The 24,304-nt window shown below is 35.6% G+C and overlaps 1 protein-coding gene across 5 annotated transcripts in view; it reads right to left on the bottom strand.

Moving 5' to 3' along the window:
- The window catches only part of RBM41 (RNA binding motif protein 41), a 67,765-nt gene that overhangs the window by 22,676 nt on the left and 20,785 nt on the right, over positions 1–24,304 (bottom strand). For all 5 annotated transcript variants that reach the window (XM_060087109.1, XM_060087107.1, XM_060087110.1 and 2 more), the window contains one exon: positions 3,015–3,418. In XM_060087109.1, the coding sequence (XP_059943092.1) occupies positions 3,015–3,418 (404 nt within the window). The remainder of the gene's footprint in view (positions 1–3,014; positions 3,419–24,304) is intronic.

Here is a 24,304-nt window from a genome sequence, read left to right as displayed (position 1 = left end):
AATATTGTTTGCGAGTTTCATCCACATTGATACCTGTAGTTCTATTTCATTCATTTTCTCTTCTGTATAGTATTCTATTTTATGAATATAACATGCTTTATCCATTCTCCTGCTTATGAACATGTATGTTGTTCATAAACAATGCTACTATGAGCATCCTTATAACATCTAATGTGCATGTGTAAGAGTTCCCCTAGGATAGATACCAAGAAGTGGGATTACTGACTTATAGTGTATGAGCATCTTTCTTTCTTTCATTTTACTAGATATTGCCACAATGTTCTTGAAAGTGGTTGTACTCATTTATATTCACCTAGCGGTATATTAAGAGTTCTTGCTGTTCCATGTGTTCGCCAATACTTGGCACTGTCAGGCCTTTAAATGTACGCCAACATCCTGGGTGTTAAATGGTATCTCATTGTAGTTTATTTTGCATTTCTTTGATTACTAATGAGACTTTATAAGTTAATTGTCCATTCATGTTTTCTCCCTTGTGAATTGCCTGTTCATATCTTCTGGCCATTTTTATTGGGTTGTTTCTCTTTTTCTTATTGATTTGTAGGGAAAGATTTCCTTAAAATGTCTCAAAAAGCACAAACCATCAAATAAAATACCGATGATTTAATTACGTTACAATGAAAGGCTTCTGCTTAATGAAAGACATCAGAAACAATGTTAAAAATATAAGCTACTCACCAGGTGCAGCAAGGGTTTGTATCCAGAATTTTAAAATAAAATCTATAAATAATATTGAAAACTAAATAATCAAAATCTATAAATAATATTAAAAACTAAATAATCAAATAATGGGCAAAGAAACAGAACAGGCAATTCACAGAAGGTTCCTGAAAGACTAATGAATGTATGAATACATGCATAACTTCATTGGAAATCAGGAACATGCAAATTAAAACCATGAGATACCTTTCAAACACATTAGACTGGCAAAAATAATAAGTCAAAAACTTTAAAGTCTTAGCAAAGATGTGAAAGAGATTTCTTAAACCCTGCTCATGGAGGTGAAGATACACATACCCTATATCACAGTAATTCCACTCCTAGATATGTAATATAGAACAGTGATTCTTAAAATGTCACTCTCAGACCAGCATCATCATCAGTATCTCCTGGGAAACTAGAAATGCAAATTCTCAGGTCCCACTCCAGATGTATAGAACAAAAAATTCTGGGGGGCGGAACCCAGCAATCTGTGTTTTAACAAGTCTTCCAGGTGATTCTGCTGCACACTAACATTTGAGAATCACTGCAATAGAGCAATATTTTTCTGGCCTTTTTGACTGAGATCTATAGGAAGAAATGAATTTTATATTCTGGCCCACACACATATCACACACACACACATTAAACAAAAGCTTCAAGAAACAATAATTATCCTTACTACTCTATGGAATGCACTTTGATATTTTCTATTCTATTTCATTTCTTTAAAAAATTGCTGGTTGTGACCTAATAATAGTAATTTAAAATTTGAAAACCTGTCCTAGAGAAACTCCTGTACATATGCAACAGGAGATATGTACAATAATGTTTGCTGCAGAACTGTCTATAACAGAAAAAAATGAAAAGAAAAAATCTTCAGGAGAATGGATAAATGAATTATAGTATCTTTCTACAATGGAATAGTACATAGTTCCTTATATCTTTAGAAATAAATTTCAAAAACTTGTATATTGAGTCAAAAAAAGCAAGTTGTAGAAGGGTATGTAGAGTATGGTATCATCTATATATTTTAAAAATATGTAAAACTATATGTTGTTTATGAATATATAGATATATAGTAAAAATATAAAAACACAGATGGGAATGACAAATAGCAAATACAGGATCGTGGTTACCACTGGAAAGGAGAAAGAGGAATGGGATTGGTGAGGGATACATGAAAGTCTTCAGGCGTCTCTATAAGGCCTTATTTTTTTTAATTAGGCAAATATGGAAACTGTTAAGAATTGATAGAGAATTCCCTGGCGATCCAGTGGTTAGGACTCTGTGCTCTCAACTGCCAAGGGCCTGGGTTCAATCCCTGGTCAGGGAGCTAAAATCCCACAAGCTGAGTGGCATGGTCAAGAAAAAAAACGGCAAGAATTGATAAAGATGGCTGGCTGGGTACAAAGGATTTTGCTATATTATTCTCTGTAACTTTTTGTAATGAATAATATTTCATAATAAAAAATAAATAAAAATCAAGCTACCCTTGAACATCAAGAATATATTAGAAATGCAATCATTCAATGGAAACTGCTTTAATATTCCTTACCTACGATGCCTTTTTAAAAATTCAGGGACAGCCAGAAGCTAACATTATTTTTTTGGTTTCGTTTTTTAAATTAGACGCAATCAAGTATATACTCCAGGGGCTTGTGTTGCTTCTTTGAGTGACATGATAATGAAATTTTCAATTCTGTATGTAACATATACCATGAATGTGAAATAATGATCTGATCAACAAAACAAGGATTATTTACAACTTTTCTTAGATATTTGCCAATTCCTCAAGGCTTAGAGGCCCTGTGCTTTCACTTTGCTGCTTAGCTATCAGCAACTTAAGTCATATGTCATATAAAAGCCAGGTGGAGCATTCTGAAGAGAAAACTCATGTGGTAATACTAAACCCTACTCACAACCAGGCACCATGGCTACCAGATATGGTGGTACTATGAATACTACTTGATTTATTAGTAGCCTAGGAAATTAGAGGTTACTTTTTTTCCGTTGAGGGTTTCTAGTGGGTATGGACTGATCAAGATTTCTTTAAAATTCTAAGGGTAGCTTAAGACATTAGAAAACCACAAAGAACATCATAGGAAATATGTTACTTATATAGTCAGAGCTACTTATATAGCAGAGGATGAATAGTCAAGGTCAAGGAAAAACACAATCACTGTGCCTATGTCATGATTCTTTGGTATAATAAAAGCTAATATAAAAGTATTACTTTAGGTAGAAGTAAATAAAAATGAAAACAACCCATTTTGTTTTCTTGGTTTGGCCTATACCTTGTTTGGATCCCCTGGATTATATGAAGAAAACATAGGAATTTTTCGGATCTCTTCCTCTGACAAACGATTTCTCTGGATCTCATCTTCTGGGACAAATTCTATTGGCTGCGTCAGCTTCTTAGGCCCCGTCCAACACTGCTCAGGTGAATTATCAATAACTTTTGCCACATGGAGACTGGGACCTTTACCCTGTGCTGCCTGTTTTCCCTTGTCCTGGAGTAATGACGGGTTCTCAGCTGTGCCACTATCTCCCACTGATGTAGCTGAGACCAGTGAGTGGGAAGCAAAGGGTTCACCTCTCATTAGTTGGAACTCTTCAAGACGTTTTTTCATTATCATCTCTTGGTAAAAATTTTCCAGGTTGTTCATGGGATCACCTTTGTTCTTCTTTTGGGGTTCATCTGGATCAAGACAAAGAGATAGGGAAGTTCTACAAAGCCTACCAATACAACCTTTGACAAATTAATAAAAATTAAAATTTGAATCTCAGATAATGAAACTCTGCTGGGGCAGGTGTTTACAACCTGTGAAAAATGACAATAATATATAGCTATGTTATTACAGTGCATCTTGGGCAAGGCCGGGTTTATGGTAAGGCAAGTGAGGCACCTGGGGTACAAAATTTGAGGTGCTCACTCTCAGGGTCATGCAAGTACATGCATCTAACTGATAAAGACATTTGAAAAATGTAACTAGTATGGCATTATCACACTTCACAAAATTAATAATAATTCCTTAGCATTACCTACTACTGAGTTCATATTCAAATGGCCCTGATTTTCTCAAAGATATCTTTTTACACTTGGTTCAGGATCTAAACCAGCCATTGGCTGTTATATCTTTTAAGCCTCATTAAAAAAAACAAATAAACAGTTCCCCTTCTTTCCCACCCCTCCAATCTGTTTCTTCCCCCATCCCATTGATTTATTAGAGAAACCACATCATTTGTTCATAGAACAAATGAATTTGACTGGCTGTTCCTCATGATATTATTTAACTTGTTCCTCAATCCCCTCTATTTCTTACAAACTGGCAGTTAAATCTAGAGCTATGCTTTCAATGTGGCCACTAGCCACCTGAGTCTATTTAAATTAATTTTTAAAATGTCAGTTCCTCTGTTAAATTGGGAATATCAAATGCTCAACAAGCACATGTGGCTAGTGGACACCATACTGGGCAGAATAAAGACCATTTACATCATTGTAGAAAGTTGCATTGGATAGTGCTGATTTAGATTTGGGTTCAATATTTTTAGGCAAGAGTCCTCCATATATTATATAGATGTGTATTTCCTATTACATCATGTCATAAGGCACATAATGTTTAGTGGTCCCCTTTTTAGTGATGCTAAAATTGATCAGTGGATTCAGGTGGTATTAGTCTGATCTTTCCATTATGAAGTTTTTCCGTTCACATTTCACCTAAGGGGTTTTGCATCTATTGATGACCATTGTCTAAATCCATTAATTTATTAAGAGTTGTAAAATGGGGCTCCCCTAATTCTATTATTTATTTTGTCCTTATTATTTCTATTATTTCTTCTGTATTTATTATCTGGAATTCTATAATGGACTTACCGTCATCAACTATGTGGTTTCCCTACATACAGTTCATACAGCAAAAGCAGGATAAATGCTTGATTTGCTTCCCATTATTTACCAACTATAAAAGTAATGAGTTGGTACTTTAAAAGTGTTAAAAATGATTATTTTTAGTATAATTGTGAGACCTGTATTTTCATATATTTGATGTGTTTCAATTAAATATAGTCATTCTTTTTAGTGGTCAAATTATCCCACTCAGGACTAGTGAAAGTCCCTTAAAATTGGCTCCTGTATTGCTTTCCAGTTTTCTGGCACAGCAAGATGTCTTAAGCTCATCTTGTATAATTCCTGACTCAAAGCTGGAATATTTTCTCTAAGGACCACTGGCTCCTGTTAGTGGGAAATAGTGTTTAGAAACCACAATACGTTGTTAGTTCTGTTCATAAATGTTGAGTTGTTGTTGCTTCTAGGCCTTTTCAGTGAACAAAGGTAGGAAAATTTTTACGAAAAATAAATCATAAATTCATACTGGTATTTCCACTTCAAATTTAAGATTACAAGGTTTTAACTCGAACTCCTTGATTTTTGACTTGTATCTCTTTTCACATGTGCTTAAGATATTGGCTCTTAATGATATTAACAAAATTATTAGCTTTTTCCTACAGTATAGAGAACTTTTAAATGTCAGTAACAATACTAACATGGTTATCAACAATACTAATATGACTATCAACAACTACTTAATACAGTTTTATAATTCTTTGCAGTTACTTTTGACCTTAAAATATATCCCATTAGGAATATACAAATACTGTTTTGAAATCATTTTAAATAATTATTTTCTCTGTATGGTTATGCTACCAACTTTATTCATAGTTAGGCTCATTTGCTTCAGGCTGTTTATAAATTTTAAGGATTGATCTTTTTTCCCTTTTGATTAAATTTTTAAATTATGCGAAACATTTACATGGGTCTAAAGTGAAAACTGTGTTATACAGTACCTTCACAGAAGTCTCACTTCCACCTCTGTCCCCTTCATCCCACTCCTTTCCTTCTCCATAAGTAATAATTTTATTAGGTTTTGGCTTTATGGTTCCATTGTTTTTTTTTTTTTGAAATATAAGCAAATAGGCACAAACACACCACACATATATATGTCTGTGTGTGTGTGTATATATATATATATATATCACACATATATATGTGTGTGTATATAGATATATAATTCATTACACCCCCTCTCCTACGTAAAAGGTAACTTACTTCACTGTTCTACAACTTACTTTTTTGCACTTAGCAATATATCCTGGTGATAATTCCATATTAATGTATAGAACTCTTCCCTTTCTTTCTTATAGCTGCATAGTACTTCATTGTGTGGATGTACAATAGTTTATTCAACTACTCCCTTACTGATGCACCTTGGTGTTGCTTCCAGTCTTTTCTGCTATTGTGAATAATGCCCTGACAAACAGCCTTCTGCATACAGGATTTTGTATTTTCTCAGTATATCTTTGAAATAGATTCCAAGAAGTGGCATTGCTGAGATAAAAGGCAAATGTGTACGTAATTTTTCTATACATTGCTAAATTCTACTCTGTAGGAATTGTACTATTCTGCATTTCCACCAGCAGGGTATAAGAATATTTATGGAAGGATTTCTTAAGACCCAAAAAGCATTAACCATTAAGGAATATATCAACAAGTTCAACTACATTAAAATTAAAAGCTTCTGTTCATCAAAATATCCTAAACAGAAAACTCACGGAATGGAAAAAGATATTTGCTATACAAATAACTGATAAAGAACACAATCATTAGGAAAATGGGCAAAAGACAGAAAAATGTGCCTTGCAAAAGAGGAAATACACTGGCTAATAAATATACGCAAAAGTGCTCAATGTTAGAATTCAGGGAAATACTAATTAAGAAGGGAATACCATATTGGAAAAAAATAAAAAAGAATACCAATACCACATGTCAGTGAGGCTGTAGGGCAAATGGAGCCCCCATACATTGCTGGTAGGAATGTGCAGCCACAGTGCAAATCACCATGACGTTACCTACTAACGCTGAATATATGCTCATAATATGACCGATCAATTCCACTCCTACATATATACCCTAGAATAATTTGGGCATAGTGCACCAGAATATAATAATAAGAATATTTAGATCAGTACTATTTATAACAGGCCTGAAACTAGCAAAAATATAAGTATCCACCTAAGAAGAATCAATTATAAAATTGTAGTAAGTTTATATAATGAAATCCTATATTGCAACAAAAGTGAACAAATTGTGGTTACATATGACCAAGTGGATGAATATACTAATGTATACACTCAAAAATATTTATTCAGTGACTATTATGATCCAGGTAGTATTCTAGGTTCTTGGGACACATTAATAAAACAAAGATCCTTATCTTCAAAGAACTAAGTAAATTATATGGTATGCTAGAAGGTTATGAGTGCTATGAAAAAGAAAAAATACAGCAGCATAAGGGATAACTGGAAGGGCTAGAAGGTGGTGGTAATGTTGGTTGCAATTTTACTGTTGGTCTGAGTAGGTCTCATTGAGAAGGTGACATTTGAGAGAAGCCTTACAGAAAGTGAAGTAATCTATCATCCTGATATTGGAGTGAGGGCTCCAAGGTGGGAGTATGTTTCAAAAAATTTTTAAAGTCTGAAATCATACAAAGTATTTCTTTAATACATACAAAGTATTTCTCTGACCATAATGGAATCACATTAGAGATATACTGCTAGAAGAAACCTGGGAAAATATAAATATCTGGAAATTAAACAACACACTTCTAAATAACCCATAGGTCAAAGAACTTCCATAGGAAATTTTAAAATATTCTGAACTAAATGAAAATGAAAACACAACATAACATTTATGGATACAGATAAAACAATGTACAGAGCTTTAAACACCTATATCAGAAAAGAATGGTTTCAAATCTATAATCTGAGCTTCCAACGTAGGAAACTAGAAAAAGAGCAAACTAAACACAAAGGAGAAGGAAGAAAATAATAATGATTAGGGAATCAGTGCAACACAAAACATTAAAAGTAGAGAAAAATCAATGAAACCAAAAGCTGGTTCTTTGAAAAGATTAACAATATGGCAAACCCTTAGCTAGACCGACCAAGAAAATAAGAGAGAAGACAAAAATGACTAAAGTCAAGAATTAAAAGGGAGGCATCATTACTGACCCTATAGAAATGGAAATGATTAAAAGGGAACATTAATTATAACTTTAGGCCAACAAATGAGAAAGCTTAGATGAGTGGACAAATTCAAAGGAAGATATAAATTAACAAAGCAGTCTCAAGAAGAACAGCTGAAAAACCTATAATAAGTAGAGGCTGAATTAATAATCAACAAACTGCTCACAAAGAAAAGTCCAGGTCCAGATGGTTTCATTTGTGAATTCTATCAAATATTTAAGAAATAATAGCGATCCTGCACAAACACTTTCAGAAAATAAAGGAGGGAATATTTTCCAACTTATTCTACTATGTCATTATTACACTGAAACCAAAGCTAAGGAAAGACATCACAAGCAAAGAAAACCACAGACCAATATCCCTCATGAAAACAGACACAAAAATCCTTAACAAAATATTAGCAAGCTTAATCTAGCAACATATAAAAATGATTGTGATGATACATTTATAAGTGGATTTATCCCAGGAATGAAAGATTGTTTTCACATCTAAAAATCAATTAATAAAATATGTCATGTTAACAGATTAAAACTTTAAACCACATGCTCACTACAGTAGGTGCAGAAAAAGCAGTACACAAAATCCAACACCCATTCATGATTTTCAAAAAATCCTCAAATAACTAGGATAGAAGGGAACCTCCTCAATGTGCACATGGTAGGCACCAAAGGTGTCTGCATCCTACACCCTGGGATCTGTGAAAATGTCTCATGGTAAAAGGAACTCTTCAGATGTGATTAAGTCACTGATTATTCAGGTGATCCCAATGTAATTTACAAGGGTCCTTATAAGAAGGAGAAAGAAGAGTCAGAAACAGTAGGAGAGGTAGGATGGAAGTAGAGGTTGGAGTGATGTGAGGAAGGGGCCATTAACCAAGCAATGCAGGTGGATTCCAGAAGCTGGAAAAGGCTCTCCTAGAGAACCCCAGAAGGAATGCAGCCCTGTGGACATCTTGATTTTAGGACTTTTGACCTCTAGAACTGTAAGAGAAAAATTCTGTGTTGCTTGAAGCCATTAAACTTATGGTAATTATAGTACCCATAAGAAAGTAATATACTGCTAAAGAGCATGCACAAAAACCCTAGAGGTAAGATCATAGTTAATGGTTAAAAACTGAATGTTTTCTCCCTTAGACTGGGAACCAGATAGGAAAGGAAAAAATAACTGTCTTTATTCATAGGCAACATGATTGTCTATGTAGAAAATCCTAAGGTATGCACTGAACTACTATAACTAATAAAAGAGTTTAGTCACAGAATACAAGAGGGATATACAACTGTATTCCTATATATTTACATGTAACAATCAGAAAATCAAATAAGAAAAATTCTATTCATAATATCCTCAAAAATGAATAAAATATTTAGAACTTAGTAAAAGAAGTATATATAATCTGAAAACTTCAAAACATTGCTGAAATAAATTATAGAAAATCAAAATAAAGGAAGATGCATTCCATATTCATGGATTAGAATATTCAATATTATTAAAACAGCAATTTCCCCAAATTGAATTACAGATTCAACACAATCTGTATAAAATTCCAGCAGGCTTTTTTTTGTAGAAAAATTGACAAGCTGCTTCTAAACTTTACATGGAAATACAAAGAACCTAGAATAACCAAAACAATTTTGAGAAAAAGGAACAAAATTGGAGGAGTTACACTATCTGATTTTGAAACTTACTATAAAGGTAAAGAGATTCAGAGCGTAAGGATAGGCATATATACAGTATAGGCATATAGATCAATGGAACCAACATGAGTGTCCAGAAATAAACACTAACATTTATGATCAACTGATTTTTCTACAAAAGTGCCAAGATAATTCAACAGGGAAATAATAATCTTTACAATTAACAATGCTGGGACAATTGGACATCCACATACAAAAATATGAATTTTGATTCTTTATCTCACACACAAAAATTAACTCAAAATGAATAATAAATGTAATTGTAAAGGCTAAAACTATTCTAGACGAAAACATAGGAGAATATCTTTCTGACCTTGAATTCAGCAAAGATTTCTTAGATATGATACCAAAAGCACAAGTCATAACAGAACAAATTAATAAATTGAACTTCATTAAAATTAAAAACTTTTGTGCTTCAAAAAACACCATTAAGAAAACAAAAAGAAACAGACTGGAAGAAAATAAGTGCAAAGCATATATCTTGTAAAGGACTTGTATTCAGAATACATAAAGAACCCTTACCACTCAATACTAAGAAAACAAACAACCCAATCAAAAACTGGGTAAAAGATTTGAATAGACATTTCATCAAAAAAAGACATATGAATGGCTCATAAACACTTGAAAAAGTATCAAGATTATTTGTTACTACAGAAATTTAAATTAAAACTACAATCAGATAACAGTACACACCCACAAGAATAGCTGAATAAAAAATATGCAATAATAAAAATAAAAATATGCAATAATGAATATGCAAAAATATGCAATAATAATAATAAATATTGCATAAAATATGCAATAATAAGTGTTGGCAAGGATGTAGAGAAGTAGGAACGTTCATACATCATTGATGAGAAAGTAAAATGGTGCATCTATTTTACTTGGAAAACAGTTGGAAACATTGGAAAACAGTTGGAAACATTGGAAAACAGTTTGGCAGTTCCTCAAAAGTTTATACATAGAGTTACTGTATGACCCGGAAATTCTATTCACTCAAGAGAAATGAAAACATATCCACACAAAAACCTGGACATGAATGTTTACAGCATTGTTCATAATAGCCCCAAAGTGGAAACAACCCAGTGTCATCAAGTGGTAAAGGGATAAACAAAATGTGGTACATCTATACAACGTTAAACTATTTAGCAACAAAAAGGAATGAATTGCTGATACATGCTACAACATGAGCAAACTTCAAAAACATCATGCTACCTGAAAGAAGCAAAACTTCAAAGATCATATATTATAAGATTCTATTTATATGAAATATCCAGAAATGACAAATTTGTAGAGACAAAGGTTTGGGGTAGACATGGGAGTTATTTACCATAAACGGGTTCAAGGGAATTTGCAGAGTCATGGAAAAGTCCTAAAATTGGAAGTAGTAATGATTGCACAATTCAATAAATTTAGTATAATGCACCTAATTGAACACAATAGGTGAATTTCATTATATGTAAATTATATACCTAATAAAGCTGTTTAAAAATTAAGAAAAAAACCTATTCAGTTTCACAAAATGTTAGACTAGAAAACAGAAAATATACATTAAAGATTAAATGAATGAAAATATATACCATATTTACATTCCAAGATTTGAAGATTCATACTATAAATAAGTCAATTGTCCTTAACTGATTTCCTTGATGGAATCTCAATCAAAATCACATGAGAGAGAGAGTATATGTTTGTGTGTGTGTGTATGTGTATATAGAACTTGACAAGCTGATTCTAAAATTTGGAAAAGCAAAGTGCCAAAAGTAGATAAAACTCTTTAGAAGAAGAACAAGGTGGAAGGAATTGTTCTTCTGCTGTACCAGGTATCAAGACATTAATACTGATATTGTAGTGATATTGATTTTGAAATAGCTAAAATGATCAAAGGAATGAAAGTACCCAGAAGAACACCCATGTATATATGAATACCTGATATATGACAGAGCTAGACATACAATAACAGTGCGGGGACAACATTTTTAATATATGGTATTGGGATAGACGGTTATCTATATGAAAAAAAGAAACTGGAATCCTTACTTCATATTATACACATAAATCAATCAATTTAATGACTTAAATGTAAAAGGAAAAAAAATCATAAAGCTTTTAGAATAAAGGACAGTATTTTCCTGAGTTCATGTAGGGAAGGATTTATTAATCAAAGTACAAAATGCACTAAGGAGAAAGGAAAAATTAATAAACTTTATTACATAAAAATGAAGAACTTTTATTCATAAAAAGAAACCATAAAGGCAGTGAAATGATAAGCCAAAGAATGGGAATAGACAATTTCAACACATATAACCAACAAAGAGCAAGTATCCACAATGATAAAGAACTTTTTAAAATTTATAAGAAATGCATGTAAGATTAAAGATGAAGTTTGGAGATAGACTATTCATGACATATAATCAAAACACTTTTCTAGCTCCCTCTTCTCTGTAGCAGTACTGAAGGTAAGTAGTTATCATTGAGATCTGCCATATCTACCACAGGGCTTTGGGGCTGAACTACTGCTTTGATGCATACCTAGAGTGACCTCTGAAACAAGACTGCATCTGGACACAGATAAAAACAGATGGAAAGACATGCATGCAGGAAACAGACATTTCTACATTTGCTAAAAGGGCAAAAGAATTGAATGGCCATTTCACAAAGGAGGCTATCCAAATGGCCAATAAATGTCTGAGAAGGTTTCCAACCTCATCAAGAAAATGAAATTAAAATCACAATGAAACAAACAACACAGACCTGGACTCCTGAAAAATATCAACGTTCTGAAAATAGACACACAGACAGAAAGATATGTGCAGGTGTGTGCACACACGCATGCATGCACACACACACACACACACACAGAGTCAGCGGAACTATTCTAAAGCAAAGTAAATGCAATGTGTGATGCCTGATTGCATCCTGGATTTAAAATTGAGAAATCTAATTACAAACTCTATGTTAGATAATATTAGTGTGATAATATTAAATATCTTAAGAGTGATATAATACTATGATAATATAGGAGAAATTTTGTATTCTTAGGAGATACATAATGAAGTATTTAGGAGTAAAACTTCTTAATGTCTCTTACTTTCAAACAGTTTAGTGATAAACCACACACACACACACCATTCTCATGTAGATGAAAAGAGATGTAAAGCAAATGTGGCAAAATGTCAACAGTTGTTAAATGTCGGTGAGGGGTATGGATGTACTAGTCTTTCAATTTTTCTCCATGTTTGAAATTTTAAAAATAGAAGGCATGGAAAATAACACTTTACTAAAGACTAAGAAAATAAAAAGCAATATAAATGAATGCTAATTATTAAGAAAGGGAAAAAAGAATACAATGAAATATAAGCAAATACCCATCAGATTAGAGTCTGACAATATGCAGCATGGACAAGGATATGGAGCAACCTGAAACTTCACACATGTGTGGTGGAATTTTAACTTGGGACAATCCCTTTAATAGATGTAAAGAGAGTTTACATCTATTAAAGCTGAAGATATATGAACTCTTCACCCCTCAATTCCACTCCTAGACCCTGAGAAACTCCTACACATGTGTCCCAGGACACATGTACGAGAATGACCACAGTAGCAGCACTGATACTTATACCCCCACAAATGGAAACAACCCACGTGTCCAACCACAGTAGAATGGATAAAGGTTGGTATGTTCAGATAAAGGAATACTATACTGCAATGATGAGGAATGAACTATGGCTACACATTGCAATATGAATAAATCTCACAAATATAATGTTAAGTAGAAAGAAAGACCCAATAGAATTCACATATTGTAAAATTCATTGGTATAGTGCTTAAAAACTGGTAAAACTGAACACGGTTTAGTGCTGTATGTATGGGTGGTAAAAATACAAAGAAATACATAGAAATTACTATCACAAGTCTGGACACTGGTTATATCTGATGGGCAGGGGGTTGGGATTTCACTTTTTTCATAGTTACAATTTTTTATTTAACTATAGTTGATTTACAATATTGTGTTAGTTTCAGGTATATAGCTTCAGATTCTTTTTCATTATTGGTTATTACAAGATATTGAATATAGTCCCCTGTGCTATACAGGAAATCCTTGTTGTTATACATAGTGGTGTGTAGAATTCTATATCCAGCAAAAATTATCCCTCAAAAGTGTAGGAGAAATAAAGATTTTCTCAGACAAACAAAAACAACTTACTCTGCAAGAAATGTTAAAAGAAGTTCTTTGAGGAGAAGGAATATAATATAGGGGCAAAACTTAGATCTACATAAAGAAAGGAAGAGTATCAAATAAGGAATAATATGAGGTAAAATCAAATACTATTTTTCGGGGCTTCCCTGGTGGCGCAGTGGTTGAGAGTCCGCCTGCCGATGCAGGGGATACGGGTTCGTGCCCCGGTCTGGGAGGATCCCACATACCGCGGAGCGGCTGGGCCCGTGAGCCATGGCTGCTGAGCCTGCGCGTCCGGAGCCTGTGCTCTGCAACGGGAGGGGCCACAACAGTGGGAGGCCCGCGTACCATAAAAAAAAAATACTATTTTTCATTTTCTTATTTGATCTAAACAATAAGTGTTCAAAATAATAATAGTAACAATGCATTGTGTGATTATAGCATAGGGGTAAGTAAAATTAACAGGGATTGTGATTTCTGAAGGGCATATGGCGACTTTTGGAGTATTGGCAATGTTTTATTTTTTGATCTGACTGAACATATGTTTTAAGTACTCTTTGCATGATCCTTTTCATTATCCCTTCCAAATTTATGTTCACCCAGGACGTCAGAACGTAATCTTATTTAGAAATAGAGTATTTGCATATATAATTAGGTAAGACGAGGTCATACTGGATTAGAGTGGGCCCTAAATCCAATGACTGGTGTCCTTTTAAGAAGACCATGTGAAGACACAGAGACACAGACACACAGGGAGAATATCACATGATGATAGAAGCAGAGACTGGAGTGAAACATCTATAAGCCAAGGACTGCCAGCAACCACTAGAAGCTAGGAGAGAGGCATGGAACAGATTTATCCTCACAGCCTTGTCAACACCTTGATTTGAACTAGCCTCCAGAACTGTGAAAGAATAAATTTCTGTTGCTTTAAGCCATCCAGTTTGTGTTTTTTTTTTTTTGTTACAGCAGCCCTGGGAAACTAACTAACACCTAAAACTGTAGAAGTGGTTTTGGAATTGGGTAATGGATAGAGGCTAGAAGAATTTGAGGTGCTTGCTAGCAAAAGACTAGTTACCTTGAAGAGACCATTGGTAGAAATATGAATGTTTTTTTCTTGAGATTTTTTTAACATCTTTATTGGAGTATAACTGCTTTACAGTGGTGTGTTAGCTTCTGCTTTAGAACAAAGTGAATCAGCTATATGTATACATATGTCCCCGTATCTCCTCCCTCTTGCCTCTCCCTCCCACTCTCCCTATCCCACCCCTCTAGGTGGTCACAAAGCACCGAGCTGATTTCCCTGGGCTATGTGACTGCTTCCCACTAGCTATCTCTTTTACATTTGGTAGTGTATATATGTCCATGCCACTCTCTTACTTCGTCCCAGCTTACCTTTCCCCCTCCCAGAAATATGAATGTTAATAGTAGTTCTGGTGAGTGCTCAGAAGGAAGTAAAGAAGACAGTAGAGAAAGCTTCTATCATCTTAGAGAATACATATATCATCATGAACAAAATGCTGGTAGAGATATGAACATTAAAAGTGTTTCTGGTGAGGCCTTAGAAGGAAATGATGAAGATGTTATTAGACACTGGAAGAAAGGTGATCTTTATCATAAAGTGGCAGAAACTTGGCTGATTTGAGTTCTGCTGTTGGGTCGAAAGTGTAACTTATAAATGATGAACTTGGATATTTAGCTGAGAAGATTTCCAAGCAAAGTGTGAAAGATGTAGCCTGGTTTCTCACTGATGCTTATAATAAAATGAGAGAGGAGAGAGTTAAATTGAGTAAATATTTGCTTAAAAAGGAATCAGCACTTGATGATCTGGAGAATTCTCAGCCTACCTAGACAGCATGCTCTGGAAAAAGGGCCAACGGTGTGGCTGGACAAACTTTCGCTGAAGAGATTAGGTGTGTGACACATGGATCAAATCAACCATCTCAGAAGCCAGGAATAGACAAGGGGTTATCCAGAAAGGATGTGTGAAGACCCCTCATATCTAACGGAGTGGATCTCTTGACACACAAGAGACTGACACGGTTTTTAAGGATTTTATACCAGCAGAAACAGTGCCAGCCTGATGTGAAAGTGACAGAGACAGGGTAAAATGAAGGAAGGTAAAATGAAGTCACAAGTGCAGAAGCCAGAGAGGGTGGGGCTGCAGCTGCCCTGGTAGGCTAAGATGGTAGGGCTGTCCCAGAGGACCCAGAGAGCAAGGCTATCCCTGGCGTCAGAGGACAGAGCGTTGAAGCCAGAGCATTACTCTTAGGTCTTGAAATCTAATGGAATTTGCCCTGCTGGGCTGCTAACTCGCTTTAGAACAGTGACCCCTTTATTCCTTCCTTTTTGCCCTTTCAGAATGGGAATGCCTACCCTATGCTTGTCTCATCATTGTATTTTGGAAGCAGACAACTTGTCTAGTTTCACAGGTCTCTGGACAGAAAGGAATTTTGCCTTAGTATGGAACATACTCAAGAGTCTCACCTACACCTCATTTAGATGATTTAGATAATGAGATTTTGGACTTTTTGAGTTGATATTTAGATGAGATTTGGGACTTAGACTTGATGCTGAAATAGGTTAAGACTTTGGGGGATGTTGTGATGAGGTGAATGTATTTTGCACGTGAGACAGATATGAATTTGTGGAGGCCAGAGGGCTGACTATACTGGGTTGAATACTGTACCCTCAAAATTCATGTCCATTCAGCACCTCAATATGTGACTTTATTTGGAAATAGGGGGTTGGCAGACGTAATTAGTTAAGATGAGGTCATACTGCATTAGGATGGATCCTAAATTCAAAGACTAGTGTCCTTAATAAGAAGGCTATGTGAAGACACAGAAACATAGACACACAAGGAGACTGTCATGCAATGACAGAGGCAGGGACTGGAATGATGCATCTGCAACACCAAGGAATGCTGGCAATCACCAGAAGCTAGAAGAGACAAGGAACTATCCTCCTCTAGAACCTTCGGAAAGAACATGGCCTTGACAACAACTTGATTTCAGACTTCTAGCTACCGTGAAAGGATCAATTTCTGTTCTAAGCCACTAGATTTGTAGTTATTTGTTATGGCAGCACTAGAAAAATAATATAGATTTTAGAAAAGTCTTCCAAGAAATTTTATTTTATAGAGAGAAGGAAAAATTATTGATACACACAATATCAATGAATCTCAAAAACATTATGCTGAGTTAAAGGAGCCTTACACAAAGAATATATAGTGTATGGTTTTGGTTATCTGAAGTTCTAGAACAGGCAAAACTAATCTATAGCATAAAAAAATCAAAACACTGGTTGCCTCTAGGAGAGTGGGATGGGAATTACTGAGAAGTATGGCGGAACTTTCTGGGGTGAGGGTAATCTTCTATGTGTTAATAAGGGTTAGGTTACGCAAATGCAGTGTTGTGTTGAACATGGTCCAATGATTGTGTGCATCACTTCCCGACTCCATGTTCAGTGATAACACATTGGTAGCTTGAAATTGGCCATGGTGGGAATGTGTACATCATGAAAACTGGCAAATGATACATATCAGAGTCTCTTTTTTCTGGAGAGCTAGCTGTTAAAACATTTACCAACACATCACTACAAAGATGTATACATTGGTTAAAAGTCAGCAAATGAATACTTAAGATGTGTGCATTTCATTGCATGGAAATTTTATATCAAAAGAAAAAAATGTAAATATGCAATTCTAGTCAACAATATGTATACTAACATATTTAGGGGGACATATATTTACATTGGCAATCTATTTAAAATACATCAATAAAGTAAGATGGTTTGATAGATGGATAAAGGGATAGACAAGTGTGATAAATAAGTAAAATATTAATGTTATAATCTAGTCAGTTATCACTGGGTGTTTGTGATAAAATTCTTTCAACTTTTCTGTGTTTAAAATTTTTCATTAAATATTGGAAAAATATATTCCCATTTGGATATCAAAAATATTAACATATGTAGTTTAATCTTATCTTTTTTAGGGCTTCAATTTTTATATTCATTTTTAAACCAACTGCTACTTGTTATGGTATATAGTGAAGGCAGAGAATCTAAACGTACTGTTTGCTCAAGTAGCAAAACAATTGAAGGGCATTTTTTGTTTTTATCATTTTTTAAAGATAGTTCATGGTAGGAGTACATACACCATGGACACTGGCAAATGGTACAAATCATGTTAAAATCTTGAAAGGAAAGAAGTAATACTGGGGATAACTGACTAAGGTCCCTGGGGAGATAAGAGGCATAGGATCCAGCACAAAGGAATAAAGATTAACCTTAGGCAGAAAGGATGTCCCTAGCACTGAGTTGAGACTGAAGAAAATGATAGCTAAGATACGCAAGTTAGCGAAAGTGAGGCAGAAAGTGGATGAAGGTTCTTATTGATGGCACTGTTTTCTTTGAAATAGGAGAGAAGACTATCTGCTAAAAATAATGAAACAGTAGGATAGGAAATAGTAATGAAGATCTAAAATAGCATTTATAAGGAATGAAATAGCTGACCAGGGACTAGGAGGTAGATTGCTGAAGAAAGAAGAAGGCTCTAGACAATACCAGCAATGAGGAATTTGTAGAGGCACTAATCAACAAAGTTATACTATTTTTCTCTAGTAGTGCTCAAAAGCCATCATGAATAAATAAAGAAGGCAATTAGTTGGATTGATTCTGGGTTGAGGATTTGCTGGGTGGGTATGATACGCAGACAAGGAAGCAAGGAGAATGATTCAGTGGCAAGAACTTGGGTAAATAATGGATGATGGAGTCTAAGTGAGATGTGTAAGGAAGAGGAGACAGGAAGGGGATGACAGATTGGGAAAAAATTAAAAGGTCAGGGAACTGGAGATTTCAACAGGGTTGAAGAAATGGTAAAATGAGTGTAAGAGAGTTGTGAGAGTCAGAAGGATAAGAGAAAGGTTGTGGTTAAAAGTAGTACACTGGAGTTTAAGATTTCAGAGGAAGTATATTTCCAGAGATAATATATGTTGTTTTCCCACTGATTTAAGTTTAGAAAATGGGATATGTATTACACACCCACACCCACACCCACACCCACACACACACAAAGTTATCTCAAGATATAGTAAAATCACACTTAAAAAAGCAAAAAATCTTTTCAAACCACATATATAAATGCCATGATCAAGATCATAGACTTTTATGTAAGAACAGACCTAGATTTAAGTCCTAGCATGGTCATTTAACAACTGACCTTGAGAAAGTCACTTATCTCCTCAGAAGCTCAATTTCATTATCTGTAATACAGCCACCACCTTATAGGGCTAAGCCTGAAATGAGTTAATGTGCAAAATGCTTAACATAAGGAGTAGCACAAATAAGCCCCCTATTAGGAATTCTGTTTCCAGGTAAGATTAAGTAAGTACACTTTTGCCTCTCCCACTGAATACAGCTATAAAACCTAGAGAGACTGCATGGAGTACATGAAGACAACGAAAACTACAAAGCAGCAGTTGAAATAGGTAAGAAACTTAGAATTTGAAATAACAAAGAACTCATGCCCAGACACAGCATAATCAAATTGCTGAAAAGTAAACAGGGTAAAAAACAAGTAGAAGAATAAAGAGAAAAAGTTTAAAAACACATACATTTATGGTTAATTGATTTTCTAAAAAAAAGTACCAAGACAGTTTAATTGGGAAAGGATCATCTCTTCAATGAAAAGCAGCAGGACTATTGGATATCCATATGCAAAGAGATTAATGTAACCTTAACCTTACATCATATGTGTAATTCAGAAATTAATTCAAAATAGTTCATAGACCTAAATGTATGAGGAGCTAAAACTATAAATCTTCTAGAAGAACACATATGAGGAAAATCTTTGTGATATTGGGTTAGAAAGAAATCTTAGTTACAAGACCAAAAGCAGAAGTCATAAAAAAAAATTAGACTTCACCAAAATCACAAACTCTCAAGCTTCAGAAAATGCTGTCAAGAAAAGGGACGTCAGTGAAAATGACAGAGTTAAGAACCTCTTGGGGCTTCCCTGGTGGCGCAGTGGTTAAGAATCCGCCTGCCAATGCAGGGGACATGGGTTCAAGCCCTGGTCCGGGAAGATTCCACATGCCGCAAAGCAACTAAGCCCGTGTGCCACAACTACTGAGCCTGTGCTCTAAAGCCCACGAGCCACAACTACTGAAGCCCATGCACCTACAGCCCGTGCTCCACAATAAGAGAAGCCATTGAAATAAGAAGCCCGCACACTGCAACGAACAGTAGCCCCCCCTTGCTGCAACTAGAGAAAGCACGCACGCAGCAACAAAGACCCAGCACAGCCAAAAAAAAAACCTCTTAAATTTCTCTTGCCATAAAAGCAATGAGAACACTGGCAGAAATGTCAGAATCAACTTTTTCAGAACTCTGAAAATTAACCAATCTTGGAAACATTTATTGAAAAAAATAGCTGAATATCAGTAAGAATAATAAGTTTTGTGGCATTTTAACTTGGCTTTTATCTCATCCCTTTCTCTCATGTCAGTAGTAACCTTGAAAACCAACAACCCCAAATCACAGTGAAACCGGCAGCCTGGCAACCACTGAAGAAGAAAGAACAGAGTTTGAGTTCCTTTAAAGCCCCATTCCCAGAGAACTGTCAATTACTTGATCTGTCTAGTGGTTCCCTGGAAGATCACACAAGCAACATTCTCTTTATCTGACCCAGCTCAAAATTCATCCAGTGGTAACAGCCTTTTACCCGAGAACTTCTGTCAAACACAATCAGAGGCAGTTGTTGGATTTTCTGGCTAGCTGAGGTGGTGTAGCTGAGACAAACAATAGGTTAACCAAAAAGCTTAGAAGGAAATCCTAGGGAATAAAATGTCCTTAGGGGGCTCTGAAAAGCTCCAACATATTTCTAGGAATCTAGAAGGCCATACATGTGCACAGGATTGTCCACATGGCCAGAGCTTTGTGTGTGCTCAGGAAAGACCTGAAAAATCCGTAAGCTCTCACCACTGACTAATATTGAGTTTCTGCGCAAGCAGGGAGTAAAGGCTACAATGGAGTTATCAACTGCTTAGCTGACTGTTGAAGATGTCTTCAGCTTACACACAAAGTCCATCGGTACTGGGAAATCCCTCAGTACTGGGAAAAGTACTAGTTCTAGACATAATTAAAACATTGTGTTAAGTTAAAGAAGGCCATATATTATATGATTCCATTTATATGAAATGTCCAGAATAGGCAAATCCATAGGGACAGACAGCAGACCAGTGACTGCCTGGGCTGGAAGTAGAAACAGTGACTGAGAACAATCTCTGGGGTGATGAAAATGTTCTAAAATTAGACTGTGGTAATGGTTGAACAACTCTGTTAAATTTACTACAAACCACTGAATTGTACATTTTAAATGAGTTTTATGGTATGTAAAATACAGCTCAATAAGGAAGGGAAGGGCTTCCCTGGTGGCGCAGTGGTTGGGAGTCCGCCTGCCCATGCAGGGGACACGGGTTCGTGCCCCGGTCCGTGAAGATCCCACATGCTGCGGAGCGGCTGGGCCCGTGAGCCATGGCTGCTGAGCCTGTGCGTCTGGAGCCTGTGCTCCGCAACGGGAGAGGCCACAGCAGTGAGAGGCCCGTGTACCGCAAAAAAAAAAAAAAAAAAAAAAAAAAAAAAAAAAAAGAGAGAGAAAGAAAAGGACCCACCTACATTCTTTAAGAAACTCAATTTTTTTCAAAATATGAAACTCACTTTCAAATATAACAATATAGATAGGATAAAAGTAAAATGGAGAGAAAGCAATTCTGGAATGTTGGAGTAAGGACCTCTGAAAATCTGCTGTTCCATAAAAGCAAAAAGAACACCGGCAAAAGTTGTCAAAATCAAACTTTTGATAAGTCTGGAAATTAAGTAAAGGCTTGCAACAATATGAGGAACAGTTATTCAAGAAAAACAGCTGAGTAGCAGTCAGAATAGTAAGATTTGTGGCACTTTAACTTCCATAATCCCATTTCCCTCTCTCCAGTTTTTCAGTAGCCACTATGACAGTTGTGAAAAACAGCAGCCTAACTGACACTAGAGGAAGCAGAGCAGTTCTGGTGCTCCCCAAAAGCGCCATCCTCAGAGAACTGTCACTGTGTGACTTTCCTAGCACCTCAATGAAAAGCTACACTCTGAGGGTTTGTCTTTGACTTGGTTCATATCTCACTCTGTGGAACAGAGCATCCCTAGATCAGGTCAAAACCAATCAGTGGGGCTTGTTTAACACTTCAGCTGCTTGAGATGGCATTATCAGTTGGAGCTAACAAGAGGCTGACAAAAAAAATCACACTTCCTGCTTTCAAAATATACTACAAAGCTATAGCAACTAAAACAGTATGGCACTGGCTTAAAGACAGATGTATGAACCACTGGAAAAGAATAGACAGCCCAGAAATAAACTGCACATGTATGGTCAACTGATCTTTGACAAGGGTGCCAGGAATACACAATGGGGAAAGGATAGTCCCTTCAACAAATGGTGAAAAGTGGATATCCTTGTGCAAAAAAGTGAAACTGGATCCTTATCTTATGCCATTCACAAAACTCAATTCAAAATGGATTAAAGACTTAAAAATAAGACCTGAAACTCTAAAACTCCTAGATGAAAACACAGGGGAAAAGCCTCTTGACATTGGTATTGGCAATGATTTATTGGATATAACCTCCAAAACATAGGTAACGAAAGCAAAAACAGAGAAGTGGGACTACGTCAAACTAAAAAGCTTTAGCATAGCAAAAGAAAAAATTAAGAGAGTAAAAAGGCAACTTATAGAATGGGAGAAAATACAGTTGACTCTTTAACAACACCAGTTTGAACTGCACAGGTTCACTTAATGCAGATTTTTTTTTTACTAAATACATACTATAGTACTACAAGATCTGTGGTTGGTTGAATCTGTAGATGTGGAATCATGGATATGGAGGGCTGAATATAAAGTTAAACATGGATTTTTGACTTCTCGGAGGGTCAGGGCCCCTAAGCCCTGTGTTGTTCAAGCGTCAACTGTATTTGCAAACCACATATCGGATAAGAGGTTAATGTCCAAAACATATAGGAAACACCTACAACTCAATGGCATAAAAATAAAACCTGATTAAAAAATGGGCAAAGTATTTGAATAGACACTTCTTCACAGAAGATATATGAATGGCCGATAGGTATATGAAAAGGTGCTCAACATCACTAATCATCAGGGAAATGCAAATCAAAACCACAATGAGATACCATCTCACACCTGTAAGGATGGTTATTATCAAAAAGATAAGAGATAACAAGCGTTGGTGAGGATCTGGAAAACTGGAACCTTTGTACACTTTGGGTGGGAATGTAAAATAGTATGACTGCTATGGAAAACAGTATGAAGGTTCCACAAAAGATTAAAAATAGAAATACCATATGATAAAGCAATCCCACTTTTGAGTATTTATCCAAAAGAATTGAAATCACAAATATCAAAGCCAAGAGTATAATGGTTGTTGCCAGGGGAAAGGGGAAAATGGGGAGTTACTATTCAATGGTTATAAAGTTGATCTGCTGTACAACATTATGCCTATAGTTAACAATACTGTATTGTACACTTAAAAGTTTGTTAAGAGGGTAGATCTCATGTTGTATTCTTACCACATTTTTTTTTTAAAAAGAAAGAAAAATAGGGAATGAGATATCCATAGGGGGCTTTGAAATGTTCAGACATATTCCTGGGACTCTAGAAGGTAAGGTACACGTGCAGGGCTATGCCTATGCCAAGGAAAGTGAGGGCCTGAGAAGTCACTAATCTCTCACTTATGACTGATCTTGAGGCTCTGCATAAGCAGGAAGCGAAGTTGAAGGCCGAGTTGCAAACTGCCCACCTGAGCACTGAAGGAGTGACCCAACACACACACACACACACACACACAGCGCCTTGGTAAAGGTTGGTAGAGTTCTTGATTCAAGACATTCAAGAAAAACTCTCCAATCATTAGTGGGCCACTATGCTAACTGGACAGAGACTTCAGTGGCTTTATATGACAAAGAATTCAAAATTGACAGAATTGGTCCAGGAACATCACTAAACAAACAAATAGCAACAACAGCAAACACTGGGTGGGGAGGGGTTGAATGATTTTCAGAGTTGTCACATAATATCATTTTAAATGTCTAAATTTCAACAAAAAAATTATAAGACTGTAATGGACTGAACATTTGTGTCCCCCCAAAATTCGTATCTTGAATCCCTACACCTCAGTGTGATGATAAAAGGAGATGGGGATGTCTGAGTAGTAATTAGGATTAGATGGGGTCCTCAGAGTGGAACCCTCAGGAATGGGATTAGTGCCCTTATAAGAGTCATCAGAGAGCTTGGTTCCTCTCTCTGCTCTCTACCATGTGAAGATTCAACAAGAATTCAGCAGTCTGCAACCCAGAAGAGGGCTCTCATCAGAACCTGTTCATGCTGGAACACTGATCTTAGATTTCCAGCCTCTAGAACTGTGAGAAATAAATATCTGTTGTTTATAAGTCACCCAGCTTATGGTACTTAGTTATAGCAGCCTGAGATGACTAAGACAAAGACACTGAGAAAAACAAAACGAAACCCCCAAAAAACAAGAAAGTATGGCCCGTACACAGGAAAAA

This window comes from Mesoplodon densirostris, chromosome X, assembly GCF_025265405.1.
Source record: "Mesoplodon densirostris isolate mMesDen1 chromosome X, mMesDen1 primary haplotype, whole genome shotgun sequence".
Taxonomy (NCBI): domain Eukaryota; kingdom Metazoa; phylum Chordata; class Mammalia; order Artiodactyla; family Ziphiidae; genus Mesoplodon; species Mesoplodon densirostris.
The sequence above is the reverse complement of the archived record's forward strand: the minus strand, read 5'-3'. Positions and strand labels throughout refer to the sequence as shown.